We start from the raw sequence: 16,511 nt of genomic DNA, 5'->3' as shown, positions 1-16,511 counted from the left end.
GTCTATTTTTCTCAATCCCTCATTGGCTAAGTCACTATTCTAATTGTTTTCACTCTTTCTGATTCGCTGTGTCTAATGCCAATCCATTGTTCCCAGGTGTTTATGGAGGAGATGACCCGGAAGCAGCCTGACGTGGACAAAGTGACCAAGACTTACAAGAGGAAACCAGCAGAGCCCCCTAGCAGCCTAGCTGAGAGGAGAGGAGCTCGTACGTTACCTTAATTTACCTCAGAGATGCATTTATAATATGTTATATTGACTGCATATGTACCTAGAAATGCATAATCAAAGATACAGTGGGTGCCTATTCCCCTAAAACATTCACAGTCCATCCTTGACTGACTTCACTGAAGGAGAAAAACAGTAAAAGTCGCCGAAATATGATCGAACGTTCCATCATCAACATTCAAACCCATATAATGCAGATTAACCGTGACACCTCTCCCTACAGGTAAAAACCAGCAGCAACAACAGCATCAACAGGCGGCGATGCAGGTCGCCGGGGGCAACCCCCGTCTGACCCAGCTCTGCTCAAGGTGGCAGCAGGTGTGGCTGCTTGCCCTCGACCGCCAGCGGAAGCTCAACGACGCCCTCGACAGGCTTGAAGAGGTACTGTATTGTAACAATCGATCTCCCCTATTAGAGCAGTAGAGGGCTTGGAGACCCAGGTTTGAGACCTACATCACTATCACGTTCGCTACATTGGTTTCAAAAGTGGAATGTCTGTACGTTTGCAGGGTGTCTTTTTTCCCCTCCTATATAGTGTCTTGTCAAAACAGACACAGGATTTCCTTAAAGGATATTGCACTTCCTCATTTGTCTCACATTTATGTTCATTGTCTTTGTCCACAGCTGAAAGAGTTTGCCAGCTTTGACTTTGACGTGTGGAGGAAGAAGTACATGCGCTGGATGAACCACAAGAAGTCCCGCGTCATGGACTTCTTCAGACGCATCGACAAGGACCAGGACGGAAAGATCACTCGCCAGGAGTTCATCGACGGCATCCTGGCCTCAAGTATGTTCTTCAGAGCTGGCTACACATTGTTTGCTCTGTTCTTTGCTCATAGCCTGCTCCAACTTAAACGCTAGTCAAGGCCTATATCTTGGTCATAAGTCCTATGTCGTTCTGATAAGTCCCATGTCGTTCTGATAAGTCCCATGTCGATCTGATAAGTCCCATGTCGTTCTGATAAGTCCCATGTCGTTCTGATAAGTCCCATGTCGTTCTGATTAGTCCCATGTCTTGGTGATTAGTCCTATGTCTTGGTGATTAGTCCTATATCTTGGTCATACAGAAAGTCCTATATCTTGGTGATTAGTCCTATATCATGGTCACACAGTCCTATATCTTGGTGATTAGTCCTATATCTTGGTCACACAGAAAGTCCTATCTTGGTGATTAGTCCTATATCTTGGTCATACAGTAAGTCCTATATCTTGGTGATTAGTCCTATATCATGGTCACACAGAAAGTCCTATATCTTGGTGATTAGTCCTCTATCTTGGTCATACAGAAAGTCCTATGTCTTGGTGATCAGTCCTTTATCTTGGTCATATAGAAAGTCCTATATCTTGGTGATTAGTCCTATATCCTGGTGATTAGTCCTATATCATGGTCACACAGAAAGTCCTATATCTTGGTGATTAGTCCTCTATCTTGGTCATACAGAAAGTCCTATATCTTGGTGATCAGTCCTTTATCTTGGTCATATAGAAAGTCCTATATCTTGGTGATTAGTCCTATATCCTGGTGATTAGTCCTATATCATGGTCACACAGAAAGTCCTATATCTTGGTGATTAGTCCTCTATCTTGGTCATACAGTAAGTCTTATATCTTGGTGATTAGTCCTATATCATGGTCACACAGAAAGTCCTATATCTTGGTGATTAGTCCTCTATCTTGGTCATACAGAAAGTCCTATATCTTGGTGATTAGTCCTATATCCTGGTCATATAGAAAGTCCTATATCTTGGTGATTAGTCCTATATCTTGGTCATACAGAAAGTCCTATATCTTGGTCATACAGAAAGTCCTATATCCTGGTGATTAGTCCTATATCCTGGTGATTAGTCCTATATTTTGGGCATACAGAAAGTCCTATATCCTGGTGATTAGTCCTATATTTTGGTCATACAGAAAGTCCTATATCCTGGTGATTAGTCCTATATCTTGGTGATTAGTCCTATATCCTGGTGATTAGTCCTATATCTTGGACATACAGAAAGTCCTATCTCTTGGTGATTAGTCCTATAACTTGGTCATACAGAAAGTCCTATATCTTGGTGATTAGTCCCATATCTTTTCCTGACTGTTGGTTGTGCTGTGCAGAGTTCCCCACCAGCAGGTTGGAGATGACGGCGGTGGCAGACATCTTTGATCAGGACGGAGACGGTTACATCGACTACTACGAGTTTGTGGCGGCGCTGCACCCCAACAAGGACGCCTACCGGCCCACCACCGACGCTGACAAGATAGAAGACGAGGTGAGGAAGACACACACACAGATATACCCACCTATCATAAACCACACACATACACAAACACTTATTTTGAATTACAAAGCTGGACCTTTGACTTACCGAGTCCAATAGCTCATGAATTGGAGGTTAATGGCGCAAGCTTCGTGACTTTCCCCCTCTCTCTTTTCTCACTCTGTGCAGGTGACCAGACAGGTGGCACAGTGTAAATGTGCCAAGCGGTTCCAGGTGGAGCAGATAGGAGAGAACAAGTACAGAGTAAGTCCTCCTCAGCCAGTGACTGTGTACACTTATCAACAGTTAATAAACACATGATTATATATTCTGTCTGCGTACTATGACTTAGTATTAGGTATGAGATATTGTATTTTTAAATACAGATGGGCCAGAGCAATTACAAGGTGAGTTACACCTGAGTCTACAGTGCTGTGGACGTAAACAACAATAATCTTAAAAGCTTTTTTTTGCTTGGACAGCTTCTACTTAGCTAAATACAGTTTTCAGATCCTACTTGACGGAGTGAGTCTTGGTAATGTTAAGAATAATGTGCATTTTTTTTTTTTAAGTTTGCAGTCATGGTGGGTCTAGGGCTGAATCTAAAATGGCACCCTATTCCCTATATAGTGCACAACTTTTGACCATAGTGCACTACCTTTTGAACAGGGCCCTGGACAAAAGTAGAGCTCTATATAGAAGAGAATAGGTTGTCATTTCAGACACACCCTAGTGTTTTTTTAGCTGATGCTGGCTGTGTGTCACTACTACTTTGAGCACCAATAACTGCTGTTGTTGAACTAACGAATGACATCACTCCATTCCTCACGCATTTAAATGTTAGCCAATAGCAGTAGCACTCAGCTGTATCCATGGAAATGCCGGCTTTGTAAGCAAGCTTCTCTAAGCTTTGCCATATACTCCTATAAGGTGGTCGCATATTATTGACAATTACGAAGAAATCCGCGAGCCAAAAAAAGAGCGTCTCACAGGCCGCATCTGGCCCGCGGACTGTATGTTGTGCACCCCGAAGCGCTTCAACGTGTCGTGTCTCTGTAGACATATCTCTAATCACAGCACTATGGGATTGATATGCTGTGTGTGCTTCCCACCAACAAACTAATATAACACTAAATATAACTTTTAAACCATAACATTTATCACAGCTCCAGGATTAGCAACTACTACCATCGCAGTTTTTTGTTGTTGTGATCTACATCATCATTATCCATGGGTTAATGACCTCCCGTGTCTGGCGAAAGACGCTGGACTATAAACTAACTGCACCGAGCTTGGGTCACGTGACACCACACCTCTCTGTCTGTCTGACTCTCTTCTTGTGTGTGTCCGGCTTCACCCTTCACTGACGGATCCATCTCGCTGTGAATTGTAAAAAATTTAAAAAAGTATTACGTAGAACGTAGAGTGAGCTACAGTTTAATTTCTCTTTCCAAATGAGGTCTTCTCCAATGTCAGGTTTAGTGTGAAGTATTTTTTTGTCTGTACAATGTTATTTCATTCTTTCTCTTTCTCTTTGTTTATTCCTCCTCCACGTCTGCTGGATTTATTGTAGTTCTTCCTTGGAAACCAGGTAAATTTGACTCCAGTGTTTGGTCCTTTTGAAATCTGCTTCCTGGATCTCCACCAATGCAGTGGCCTCAATTCTGCCGCCACAAAAACTGTTGCCATGGTGACATTGCATTTCGTGTTTGACCGGAAATGACATAACGCCATCAAATATAGCATTACACTGTGGGTGCGAATTATGGAAGTGGGTTTCATAGGCCATTGAGGTTGTTCTCTTGGTGTGATTTTGCAGATTTGAAAGACTTCTTTTGAGAATGACAATTTGGCAAACTGGAATGGGTTATAATGATAAGGGTTATAATGGGAACCAGGGGTTACCCTATCTGATTAGCTTTGGACTGGGGCAAATTGAAAAATCATGCTGTTCTGAGAGTAATTCAAAATGGACATTGGGTCCCTTATCTGTTTGTGCCGTCTTGCCAACTCTATGGTCATTGTCACAATAATCAAACATTACCAAAGAGTTGACAAGACAGCACAAACAGACACAGGCTAATCAAAGAGAACTCTGACTTGGTATTGCTTCACAGAAGAGAAACTCTCTGAAAGTGTAAATGTCCTTCTGCATGAAACAAAGCTGTCTAAGGTAGAATGAAACCTTTTAGAGATGACTATGGGAACTGATCTTTTGTTTTAGATTGTTGGGTAAGCTGGGCTTTTGACAGGTGATTTTAGTAGTATCATCAGTGCATGGGTGTTGTAGTATAATTTGCATGGAGTGACGTATACTTTTGCTCTGATTGGTTTGTGCTGCTGTGTAGAATGGCTTTTGGATTCAAAAGAAATCTCATGTCAATAATCGTTGTACTTGGTTGCACTGAATTCCTCTCTGTTTCTCCTCTCCGTTGCGGTGTTAGTTTGGAGACTCGCAGCAGTTGCGGTTGGTGCGTATCCTGCGCAGTACGGTCATGGTGCGGGTCGGAGGGGGCTGGATGGCCCTGGATGAGTTCCTGGTCAAGAACGATCCCTGCAGAGGTGAGTGGGGTTTATTTATGCACAGCCACACATACATACATGCATACATGCATACATACATACATACATACATACATACATACATACATACATACATACATACATACATACATACATACATACATACATACATACATACATACATACATACATACATACAGAAGTTTACGTACTCTTAGGTTGGAGTCATTAAAACTCGTTTTTCAACCACTCCACAAATTTCTAGTTAACAAACTATAGTTTTGGCAAGTTGGTTATGACATCTACTTTGTGCATGACACAAGTCATTTTTCTAACAATTGTTTACAGACAGATTATTTCACTTATAATTCACTGTATCACAATTTCAGTGGGTCAGAAGTTTACATACACTAAGTTGCCTGTGCCTTTAAACAGCTTGGAAAATGCCAGAAAATGATTTCATGGCTTTAGAAGCTTCTGATTGGCTAATCAACATAATTTGATTCAATTGGAGGTGTACCTGTGGATGTTTTTCAAGGCCTACCTTCAAACTCAGTGCCTCTTTGCTTGACCCCATGGGAAAATCAAAAGAAATCAGCCAAATCAGCCAAAATAAATGGTAGACCTCCACAAGTCTGGTCATCCTTGGGAGCAATTTCCAAACACCTGAAGGTGCCACGTTCATCTGTACAAACAATAGAACGTAAGTATAAACACCATGGGACCAAGCAGCCGTCATAACCGCTCAGGGAGGAGACGTGTTCTGTCTCCTAGAGATTAATTTACTTTGTGCGAAAAGTGCGAATCAATCCCAGAACAACAGCAAAGGACCTTGTGAAGATGCTGGAGGAAACGGGTACAAAAGTATCTATATCCACAGTTAAACGAGTCCTATATCAACCTAACTTAAAAGGCTGCTCAGCAAGGAAGAAGCCACTGCTCCAAAACTGCCATTAAAAAAGCCAGACTACGGTTTGCAACTGCACATGGGGACTTAGATGGTACTTTTTGGAGAAATGTCCCCTGGTCTGATGAAACAAAAATAGAACTGTTTGGCCATAATGACCATCGATATGTTTGGAGAATAAAGGGGGAGGCTTGCAAGCCGAAGAACACCATCCCAACCGTGAATCACGGGGGGTGGCAGCATCATGTTGTGAGGGTGCTTTGCTGCAGGAGGGACTGGTGCATTTCACAAAATAGATGGCATCATGAGGTGGGAAATGATGTGGATATATTGAAGCAACATCTCAAGATATCAGTCAGGAAGTTAAAGGTTGCCCGCAAATGGGTCTTCCAAATGGACAATGACCCCATGCATACTTCCAAAGTTGTGGCAAAATGGCTTAAGGACAACAAAGTCGAGGTATTGGAGTGGCCATAACAAAGCCCTGACCTCAATCCCATAGAAAATTTGTGGGCAGAACTGAAAAAGCATGTGCGAGCAAGGAGGCCTACAAACCTGACTCCGTTACACCAGCTCTGTCATGGGGAATGGGCCAAAATTTACCCAACTTATTGTGGGAAGCTTGTGGAAGGCTACCCAAAACATTTGACCCAAGTTAAACAATTTAATGGCATTTCTATCGAATACTAATTGAGTGTATGTAAACTTCTGACCCACTGGGAATGTGATGAAAAAAATAAAAGTTGAAATAAATCATTCTCTCTACTATTATTCTGACATTTCACATTCTTAAAATAAAGTGGTGATCCTAAGACAGGGAATTTTTACTAGGATTAAATGTCAGGAATTGTGAAAAACTTGAGTTTAAATGTATTTGGCTAAGGTATATGTAAACTTCCGACTTCAACTGTACATACAAATATTGAGTACAAATACAGAATGCACGTACACACATACTCACATACACACACACAGTTACAGAGTAGAAAATGCAAGGCGCTGGTTACACTGTGGGGGTCAAAGTTTAACATATGGTACTACAGTCCACTGTTTAAACTAACAACTAGTCGGACATCTTGCATATAACCTTTCAGGTTAACAGTTTTCAGAGTTCTGTCTTTTCCATAGCTGTCTACGGTTTGTCTGGTGTGGTCCTCAGGGCAATCTCTCTTTTTCTCCATCAGCCCTTCTTTCTCTTCATCCCTTTCTATAATAGTTATTTGAGTCGGGGGGGGGGGGGGGGGGGGCTTGAATCATCTCCATCTCTCACTCTCTCTCTCATCATTCTTTCAGAGCAGTATTGCATGGTGCATGGTCTTCAGTTCTCTCCCTCCCTTACCTTTCCTTTTTCCCTTTCTCCTTTTCTCTCCCCTTCCAGTGCAACATCCTGGACTTAAGATCCTTCGCTCCGACTCCAGTAGCACCATTTCATCTCGTATAGGTTGGGTTCCTCTCTCGCGCTCCCTCTCTCCTTTTTCTCCCTGCGCCTCTTTTTCGTTCTCTCTCTCTCTCTCACTTCCCTCTTGGGTGTTGTTTTCTTTTTGCCGTGCTTTGCTGTCTGTGACACTGAACTAACGTTTCTTACCCTTTCTGGCTACATGCTAATGCTAGCGCGAGGGATCTGTATCACAGGTTATAGGTCTGTCACTGACCCGTGTCTTTGTTTTCAAGTTGTTATAGCCACTTGGGGTCCCCTGATGTGTCCACCTCCTCAACCTTGGGGACTTCACCTGTGTTTTTACTCCTTTGGCACTGTCTTCTGTGTTGAAGTGAGAGAGAGAAAGTGTGTTTTGTGTGTGTGTGTGTGTGTATGCGAGAGAGACCGCTAAGTAGATGGAATGTATGTGTCTTGTCGATGTGTTTCCATCTCGCCCGTGAGCACGCCACTATTTCACCTTGTCTCTTGTGTCTCTCAGTGACGGTCACTCCTGGCTATTTCTGCTGCAGAGGTACCTACACTCCCTCTCGCTTCCATTGCTCTCTCTCTCTCTGTCCAACCCCCCAGCTCTAAATCGCTTGTTCTAACCGCCCATCTGCTTGTATCTATGTGTGGGCGTGTGTATGTTTAAACATGTCTAAGTCTTGTCCATGGGCCAGTCCACGTCATGCTTCCCACTCAAAAAAAAAAAAAGGATTGGCCAACCCTGGTCTTGGTGGTGATGGTTGCCATGTGGATCCAAAATGGCTGCACGGTTTGACGGGCCAGTCCCATTAAAAAACAGAGCCCGTCTAAGACCTGGGTGTGGCCAGCCTGGGTTTCTATTAGCACTCTTTAAATGTGATGGTGGGTGGGGACTGAATTAGAGGGTGCACCTGACTCGCTGGGGGATGTAATTGCAGGGCGCGCACCCATTTATTATCGACTGGCCTTTGCTGCTCTTGCTAGTGGATGACTCTGAGGGGGTGTGTTCTGTCCTGGGTATAGCTGCTGACCACAGCTCCGGTGACCTGCTGCTAATGCTAGCTGCAGCCCTTTCATCTCTCTGTCTCTCTGTCTCTGTCTCTCTCTCTCTGTCTCTCTCTGTCTCTCTCTCTCTCTCTGTCTCTCTCTGTCTCTCTCTCTCTGTCTCTCTGTCTCTCTCTCTCTCTGTCTCTCTGTCTCTCTCTCTCTCTCTGTCTCTCTCTCTCTGTCTCTCTCTCTCTGTCTCTCTCTCTCTCTGTCTCTCTCTCTCTGTCTCTCTCTCTCTGTCTCTCTCTCTCTGTCTCTCTCTCTCTCTCTGTCTCTCTCTCTCTCTCTCTCTCTCTCTGTCTCTCTCTCTCGTCTCTCCTCTCTGTCTCTCTCTCTCTCCTCTCTCTCTCTCTCTCTGTCTCTCTCTATCCCTATCTCTCTCTATCTCTCTGTGGCTGGCTTTTCTGGGCTTAAGTTGTTGTGTGCTGGGGCTGCTGAACTATCTTGTCTAAGAATGCTTCTATGAGTGTCTATGGGAGGGGAGTCCCCCATGGTACTGTATTGGGGCTCCCCCAAAGCATAACCGGGCATGCCCACATAAGCGCGCCAAACACATAAGCGTGCCAAACACACTGTTTATGAATTAGGGAATGAATAAAGGAGTCAACGGAGCGACTCCCTCGCAGTGAGAGAAGAGGCTGTGGTTTGGTTTACAGACAGACCTCTGTGTTCTAGCTATAGAACCAGACATAGAACAGTTGTTCTATTAGTGTGGCTATAACATATAAAAATGTACTATTTAGGTCCATACTTGAAACATTTTCTCGCTAGTAGTTTGGATACACTGATCTCTAACCTCTGTGTGAGGATGCCTTGCTGCCTTCCTCTATCCCCTCTGCACTGTCACAAACACACCCACTTCCTCTTCCCCTCAAAAAAGTAGCCCAGCCAGAAGTGCACTTCACCGACTCTGATTCCCTCCCTTCCCCCTACCCTACTCAACACTGACTCGACCACACAGTGCACTGACTCGCTGCTCTGCACTGCGTCCGTAATTGACTGAACATGACTCTTATTTTGTCTCCCTCTTTCTTTCACACTCTTTCTCTATCTCGCTCTCCTTCCTCCCTCACTCCAGCCCGAGGCCGTACCAACCTGGAGCTGCGTGAGAAGTTCATCCTACCGGAGGGGGCTTCCCAGGGCCTGGCAGCGTTCCGTTCCCGTGGCCGGCGCTCCAAACCCGGCTCCCGCACAGCCTCGCCCACCCGCTCCTCCTCCTCAGCCTCACACAGCGCACATAGCTGCGCCTCCCTGCCCTCCACTCCCGCCACCCCTACTGCCTCCTCCAGAGTAAGTGCCCCCAAACCCCTTCTTCCCCATAGAAATACAATTACTAGAATGGGAAAAGCTCCCCAGACCATGAAAACTTGACCGAACCGGTGTACTCATGATTGACTCAATATGGTATTATGTTCTATGGTGAGCGAGGTGATAGAACTATATAGCCCTTAAAGAGAGATCTCCATGCTTCTCTTAACATCATATGTTGGTTACCATGTTAGGTACAGTAGAAGTCTGTCGCGAAGATCGGTAGTGTCTTTTAATGTAGGCTGAGCAATTACACAATCTACTTTAATTGCTGTGGACATTGTTTCTCTCTAAGTATTCCTAATGCAAACAAAGACTAAAATGGAAACTGCAAGAGTACACTACACACATACATAACAATACTACAATACATGTTCACAAACTGCAGTCAATCAATGTCACGTCGGTCATGTCACAAATTGTTTTGTTGAATTTTTTGTATTTTACCCCCCTTTTCTACCCAATTTTGTGATATCCAATTTGCAATCCAATTACGATCTTGTCTCATCGCTGCAACTCCCCAACGGGCTCGGGTGAGAAGAAGGTCGAGTCATGACATTTCCGAAACATGACCTGCCAAACCGTGCCACGTGCCCGCTTAACCCGGAAGCCAGCCGCACCAATGTGTCGAAGGAAACACTGTTCAACTGACGACCAGTCAGCCTGCAGGCGCCCGGCCCGCCACAAGGAGTCGCTAGAGCACGAGTAAAGACGCCTCAAGCTCTGTGATTCAGTGCCTAAGACCACTGCGACACTCGGGAGGCCCCATGTCAGAGTTTTTGTTCTCACCATGTCTTGTTGTTTGTCTCGGTGGCCCATCTTCTCACCAACTTTCTTACAATGGTTGTTGTCACACTGGTTCGTCATCGCACTAATTGTGTGTCGATTACACTCAAAGGTCGAGTTTTGATGATCTCAGTGCCAGTGGCGGTCAGTGCCATTTAAGATGAGGGAAGACCTTTTTTTTTTTTTTTTTTCTTCTCATGAGCATGGCCTTATTTCTATTACAGCATATTGGATGACTGTCATTCATATTCCATTCACCCAGTCCAGTGTAACAGTGATCGGTTTAAGCTACTACTATGAATGAAAGTTTACAACGTAGGTACACACAGTTCAAGAGAACTATGTGTGACAGATAGTGACACATGACCTGCATCTAGCTGATCTAGGGTGTAATCATTAGTCCAGCAGTTGCAAATGAGAGTTTCTTGCCTCTGCTTCATTTTGGAAGAAATTAATTTGTTCAAAACTCTTCGACTATTGTCTTTCTCTCTCTTTGAGTCAAATTCTCACCACATTTTATGCACTGCAGTGCTAGCTAGCTGTCTTATGCTTTCAGTACTATATTCATTCTCTGATTCTCTGATTGGGTGGACAACATGTCAGTTCATGCTGCAAGAGCTCTGATAGGTTGGAGGACATAATTGTCATAATTACTGTATAAGTCTATGGAAGGGGGTGTGAACCAAGAGCCTCCTAGGTTTTGTATTGAAGTCAATGTACCCAGAGGAGGACAGAAGCTACCCTACAGAGTGCTGCTGATGCTACTGTAGACATTAGTTGCAAAACAGTGTATTTTAATCAATTGTTTTGTGACATAAAACTATACAAAATATATTAATCTAAAAAGGACGACTTTTTAAATGGTTAAAAAAAATCTATTTTTAGGAAATTCACTGAGGAGGATGGTCCTCCTCTGAGAAACCTCCACTGCTCAGTTCAATGTAACACACCTCTCTGGCCTTTCTCACGTCTACCACTGACTCCTAAACCCTAGTCAATCATGCTTTTGTATTACTTAGTGTAGCACCACTGATCATATATTCAATCGGTCAGGTTACTGTAGCCTCAGTCAAAATGGAAAGGTATATGGTCATCGCAAGTTTACCTTCATCGCTACCTAGTGTAGCAGTCCAACCAAGGTGCATAAAATGAGGAATGAACAGTCTAAAGAAGACATTCAGTCAGTCTTGGAGGACAAAGAATGAAGCCATATTACCCAGAATACCCAGAATTATCTGTATTGTTGTCAATGATCGTTAGTTGTGTAGTCTGTTTATTGTGTGATTTTTGTATCGCGTGTGTGTGTGTGTGTCTTTGTCTATGTTGGATGGTCCTGTTTCTACATGTCAACTGCAATCACCACGTCTTTAACTGTGACATTTTTATTTCTGGTTCTGCTTTGTTTTTGTCTTTTCTTTTGTCTCCTAAATCCCTTCAAACCACCCCCTGCTAACCTCGCTTGGAAAATGTACTGTTTTTCGTTCTGTGTTTTGTAAATCCTTCCGCTGTCGCACCAAAAACACACTGCGCTACACTACCTGCCTCCCCTCCTTCCCCTTCCCTCCCGCCTTTCCCTATTTTCCTTTCCTCGACGTTCCTGCTCCTCTCCTTGCTTCTCATCCTCCTTTTATTCTCCTTGGCTGCCTCCCTCCTTCCCTCCCTCCTTCCCTCCCTCCCTCCTTCCCTCCCTCCCTCCCTCCTTCCCTCCTCCCTCCCTCCCTCCCTCCTCCCTCCCTCCCTCCCTCCCTCCCTCCCTCCCTCCCTCCCTCCCTCCCTCCCTCCCTCCCTCCCTCCCTCCCTCCCTCCCTCCCTCCCTCCCTCCTTCCCTCCTTCCCTCCCTCCCTCCTTCCCTCCTTCCCTCCCTCCTTCCCTCCCTCCTTCCCTTTGGTTATCCCAGTCCTCAAACTCGCGTGGCTATGCCAAGCCCTGGCTGGCACACAGTAAAACGCCAACGCCAACCAAGTGCCAGTCCTGCCCAGACCACGACCACACCACCCCTGGGCACGAGGTAACAAACTGACCCCTCCCGCCACCCGTCCCAAGCCCCAGCGAACTAATAATGCACCAACTCACACACACTGTCACTCACTTACGGGGGTGGCCATACACCCTGCATAAGTGCACACTGTGCAATGGGACCATGAAGATCTAAAAGACGTGACATTAAAATTCAGCTTTAAGACTGAATATATTTGCGTTATATCTTGTTTCACCTTTTCTTGCTCAATAGGCCAGTTAAACGTATTCATATGTGAATTGTCACAATATTTTAGGCCCCCGGCAAGAAGCGACTGGCAGTAGGTCAATAGAGATTCCAAGTGACATCCTTTTAAAGAGCAAGTAGTGACAAATTGTATAATTATTAGCGAACTCCATCTGGTAGTTCTAGGGATTTAGTTTGGTCGTCTTGTTGTCTTGTCTGCTGTATTATTTGCTAGTATGGGGATGATGCTTAAAAGCAGTACCTGCTCCTTTAGTTAAAGGTCGACGCAGCAATATGACATCATCATTCCACATCGGGACAACATCCTGGCTCCAAGCGTCAACAACAACGAAAAATTCAAATCCACTATTGACTTCCCAATGTCGGCATGCCTCAAGACGCGAATTGGGAAGAGCCAAAAGTGTGACAGCCTTTGCAGACTTGTACTCTGTTTGGTTGACGTCGTCCCGCCGTGTATGATGATGTCATATTGTGGAGTCTACCTTTTTAAAGGGCCAATGCAGTCAAACATTTTATTTCCTATTATATTTCTATATATATATATAATCATCATTTTTTTTCACACTGAGTTGGAAATCGTTTAAATTGTGAAAAGGATGATAATGGCCTTTTAGTGTAAGAGCTGTTTGAAAAGGTTGTCTGAAATGTCAGTCTGTTTTGACCTTCCATGCGGCAAAAGAGTTAATAGACCAATGAGAAAGAATTCCAAACCTCTGCCACCAGCAGCTGATTTTCAGTTTTCCCTCCCCACTCAAACCACTCCTAGCAAAATTCCTGCTTAAGAAATTGCTCTTTGCTAAGAAGCTATTTTTGTTTACTTTTAACCATATTAATTGACAACAATCACAGGAAGGTATTTAATTGTTACCCAGAAATGATTTGATATTGATGTAAAAACAGCTGCAATCCTGGTTAATCCTGGTCCCGGGCACCTGAAGGGTCAGTTTGGTTTTTGTCCGAGCAGGTGTGTAGTGCTGAGGCAAAAACAAAAATGTGCACCCCCTTTTTGGTCCTCAGGACCAGGATTAAGAAACACTGCTTTAATGTATTCAGTAGCACTGTTTGCCACTGTCAGACATTCCCTGTGTCTGTCTATAGGGGGCAGTTTCGGGGTCCAAGCTGAAGAGGCCCACCTTCCACTCCAGCCGAGGGTCTCTGACTGGAGAGAATGGAGGAGCTACACCCACTTCTACTAAACCTGGACGCACCGGTAAGAACCAAGTCCTCTGATTTTTCATAGCAGATTTGATTCCCATTTTCAGTTCTCTATTTGTGTTGTCTTGGAACATGTGATTCCCGTAATGAAAACGAGACTAAACATTTTTTTTTCTTTTTTTAATCTATTCACGTTCTATCTCTCATTACCTACCCCCTCCTCCTTTCTCCCTCTCTCCTCCTCTCCTCTCAGACCCCAGGCGTACCCCATCGGGAGCCAGTGGTGCTGCCAGCCGGGCGGGCAGCAGAGCGGGCAGCAGGGCCAGCAGCCGGCGGGGCAGCGACGCTTCGGATGCCTCGGAGCTCCTGGAGACGCGCTCGGCCTGCTCGGACACCTCGGACACCCCCCGGCGACCAGGAGCAGCCAAGCCCTCCAAGATCCCTACCATCTCCAAGAAGACCCCAAGCCCCAAGACACCCGCTTCTGGGAAGAAGTAGTGAAGGAGACGTGTACAAAACCGTCATACATCTAACTATAGAGCTGGTTTGACTCCACGGGCTACCCCAGCCCCCCCAAACACCAGCCAGGATGAAATGGAGAGGAAGATGTCCAAACTATACAATTAGATCAAGTAGAACGGACCGTCTTCCATTTCAAAGAGATGCTCTATAGTGGACAGACTACTGGCGGCCATATTGGGTGTCACATTTGATCCAAACATCCATCCATAGGGCTTGCATGGGATTCATGCACCAAGACTACTGTATGGAAGGCAGGTAGAGAGGGGGATAGATGGGGGGGAGAAGTATCTTTCTCTTTTTTCCCCACTTTCGTACACACACTCACTGGGGGGCCCCGAGGCCCGGGTTCGTGCACTTAGACTGGGGTGAAACAGGACAGAACTTCCCCCTTTAAAACCCAGATCCCAGTTTGCCTTCCAGTCTCCTGTGCGCTCTCTCTCGTAACGGGATTGTGCTAAGACTGTTTCAGAGAAAGCCACAGCAGTTTGAACCAACCAACATGATGCTGCCTTATTTGTGTTGCACATTTCTGTCCTTACTTTTACCTAATCTGAGTTCCACAGAGCGTTAGGTAGAGCCTTGTAACTACTTTGTGCATGTACACACTGACACACACACACAACTGAAATACGCACACACACATTGAGGGTAGTGATGAAATGACTCAGAACTTGCTGGAGAATGGCATTCCGAAGAACTGGATTGTGGGTATTGTGGAAAGTGTTTCTCACCGGGAGTTAAACAGAAAATATCCAATGACTGCCATCTTGTTTTTTACTCTCCTGGACTGGGAAGTGAAGAGGAATTTCACTTCATGTCTGTGGGTCGGGAACAACCGGACTAGCGTGGATTTATGTTCAGTGTGTGGGCTGCCCCACTCTGACAACTGCCTAAACCTCAAGCCTAGGAGACCGTGGAAGTGGTGGGAAACACACATACACACTGCAATGTCCTCACAAACCACTGCAACAATCAGTGTGTTGGTCGGTGGGAGTGTGTGTTTGATGGAATGGAGGGTTTGTCATATGGCCCCATTAGTCTGAAGCGAACACTCAGATTCAAAGATGACTTCTTGTCGGGACCCCACTAACAGCAAAAACGTGACAAAATGTGTAACAATGAAGTGGCTTGTAAGGACATGCACAATTTAACACAATTGATACTAGGCTTATTCCAGATTAGAGATTGAAAACCGGCGCACACTGACAGTCTGTATCGCTGTAATTCCACTTCGCCCCTCTCCCCTCCGTTGCCGCTGGGAACCCCCAGAGCAGCAGACATAAATGTTTGTGTATACGCGTGTCGTCGTAACGCGGTACAGAAATCAGAGGTCCTCCGCGTGCATCGCTGTGTGCAAAGATTTGATTTGTTGAATGTCTTTCTTTCATTCTGATTAATTTATAATCCTGTTCTATTTTTTTGTTTGTTGCTTTTCTAGCTTAAGAAAACAGTTTTATTTATTTTTCACCTTGGAGAATGATTAGTATTAAGATGAATGAAGTCATGATATTTTGTACCAAGGAAAATGTCCGCTCCTCTCTTCAACGTTGTATGTTTCTACTTCTTCATAACATTACTCAACCAGGAAGCTGACTGATTCCCATGGCAGCCTTTTTTTTTTTTTTTTTGCTAATGACTACAACTCCCAGAACATGACCAAAGGGGGTTGCCCTTATTGTGTTGGCAAAAAAAAACTTTGAATATGAATGAAAGGGAGCTGAAGGGGCCAATGAGAGAACCCCTAGTGTCCCGCCTTATAGGCGTTTGAATTGTCATGTCTTTGATGGCTGCAAATGTGCTTCCCTGTTTGTTGATGTGAGAGCTGAAGTATATGAAAACCTACTGAACGCAAGTGACATCTTAAGGTGATTTTTATTTATTTATTGTCTCTTTTGGGGGTGGGGATCCGGGCGCAGGAGAGGAACTCACCTTTTGGTGTTATTCAGTGTGATGAAGAGAAAATATGGAGGGGGGGGGCGGTTAGAAGACAATTGTGTAAAATAAAAATATAAGATTATAAACCTTTTTGTTCTCATTTTGTATTAAAAAATATGCTTGCAGTAAAAAAAAGAAATATTTTGTCGTTGTGGATTTGATTTGAATTTCATTTGGGGGGAAATTGTGTGTGTATACGCACATGCAATGTTCACGTGCGTGTTCCCA

At 44.6% G+C, this 16,511-nt stretch overlaps 1 protein-coding gene across 34 annotated transcripts in view; it reads left to right on the top strand.

The window, feature by feature from the left end:
* LOC109906928 (microtubule-actin cross-linking factor 1) overlaps positions 1-16,422 on the top strand; it is a 284,319-nt gene extending 267,897 nt beyond the window's left edge. For 14 of the 34 annotated variants that reach the window (XM_031793708.1, XM_031793709.1, XM_031793712.1 and 11 more), the window contains 14 exons: positions 97-208; positions 452-609; positions 853-1,015; positions 2,332-2,486; positions 2,664-2,738; positions 2,861-2,881; positions 4,048-4,065; positions 4,919-5,036; positions 7,283-7,345; positions 7,821-7,853; positions 9,432-9,643; positions 12,345-12,455; positions 13,770-13,881; positions 14,080-16,422. In XM_031793708.1, coding sequence (XP_031649568.1) covers positions 97-208; positions 452-609; positions 853-1,015; positions 2,332-2,486; positions 2,664-2,738; positions 2,861-2,881; positions 4,048-4,065; positions 4,919-5,036; positions 7,283-7,345; positions 7,821-7,853; positions 9,432-9,643; positions 12,345-12,455; positions 13,770-13,881; positions 14,080-14,324 — 1,596 coding nt within the window. In that variant the 3' untranslated portion in view covers positions 14,325-16,422. Of the gene's footprint in view, positions 1-96; positions 209-451; positions 610-852; positions 1,016-2,331; positions 2,487-2,663; positions 2,739-2,860; positions 5,037-7,282; positions 7,346-7,820; positions 7,854-9,431; positions 9,644-12,344; positions 12,456-13,769; positions 13,882-14,079 lie in introns of all 34 variants that reach the window. The other 20 variants (XM_031793701.1, XM_031793702.1, XM_031793716.1 and 17 more) reach the window with 17 other exon arrangements.
* The last annotated feature ends 89 nt before the right edge of the window (positions 16,423-16,511 follow it).

This window comes from Oncorhynchus kisutch, linkage group LG17 (genome assembly GCF_002021735.2).
Source record: "Oncorhynchus kisutch isolate 150728-3 linkage group LG17, Okis_V2, whole genome shotgun sequence".
In the NCBI taxonomy this organism is placed as follows: domain Eukaryota; kingdom Metazoa; phylum Chordata; class Actinopteri; order Salmoniformes; family Salmonidae; genus Oncorhynchus; species Oncorhynchus kisutch.
This window is presented reverse-complemented; position numbering and strand designations above follow the sequence as displayed.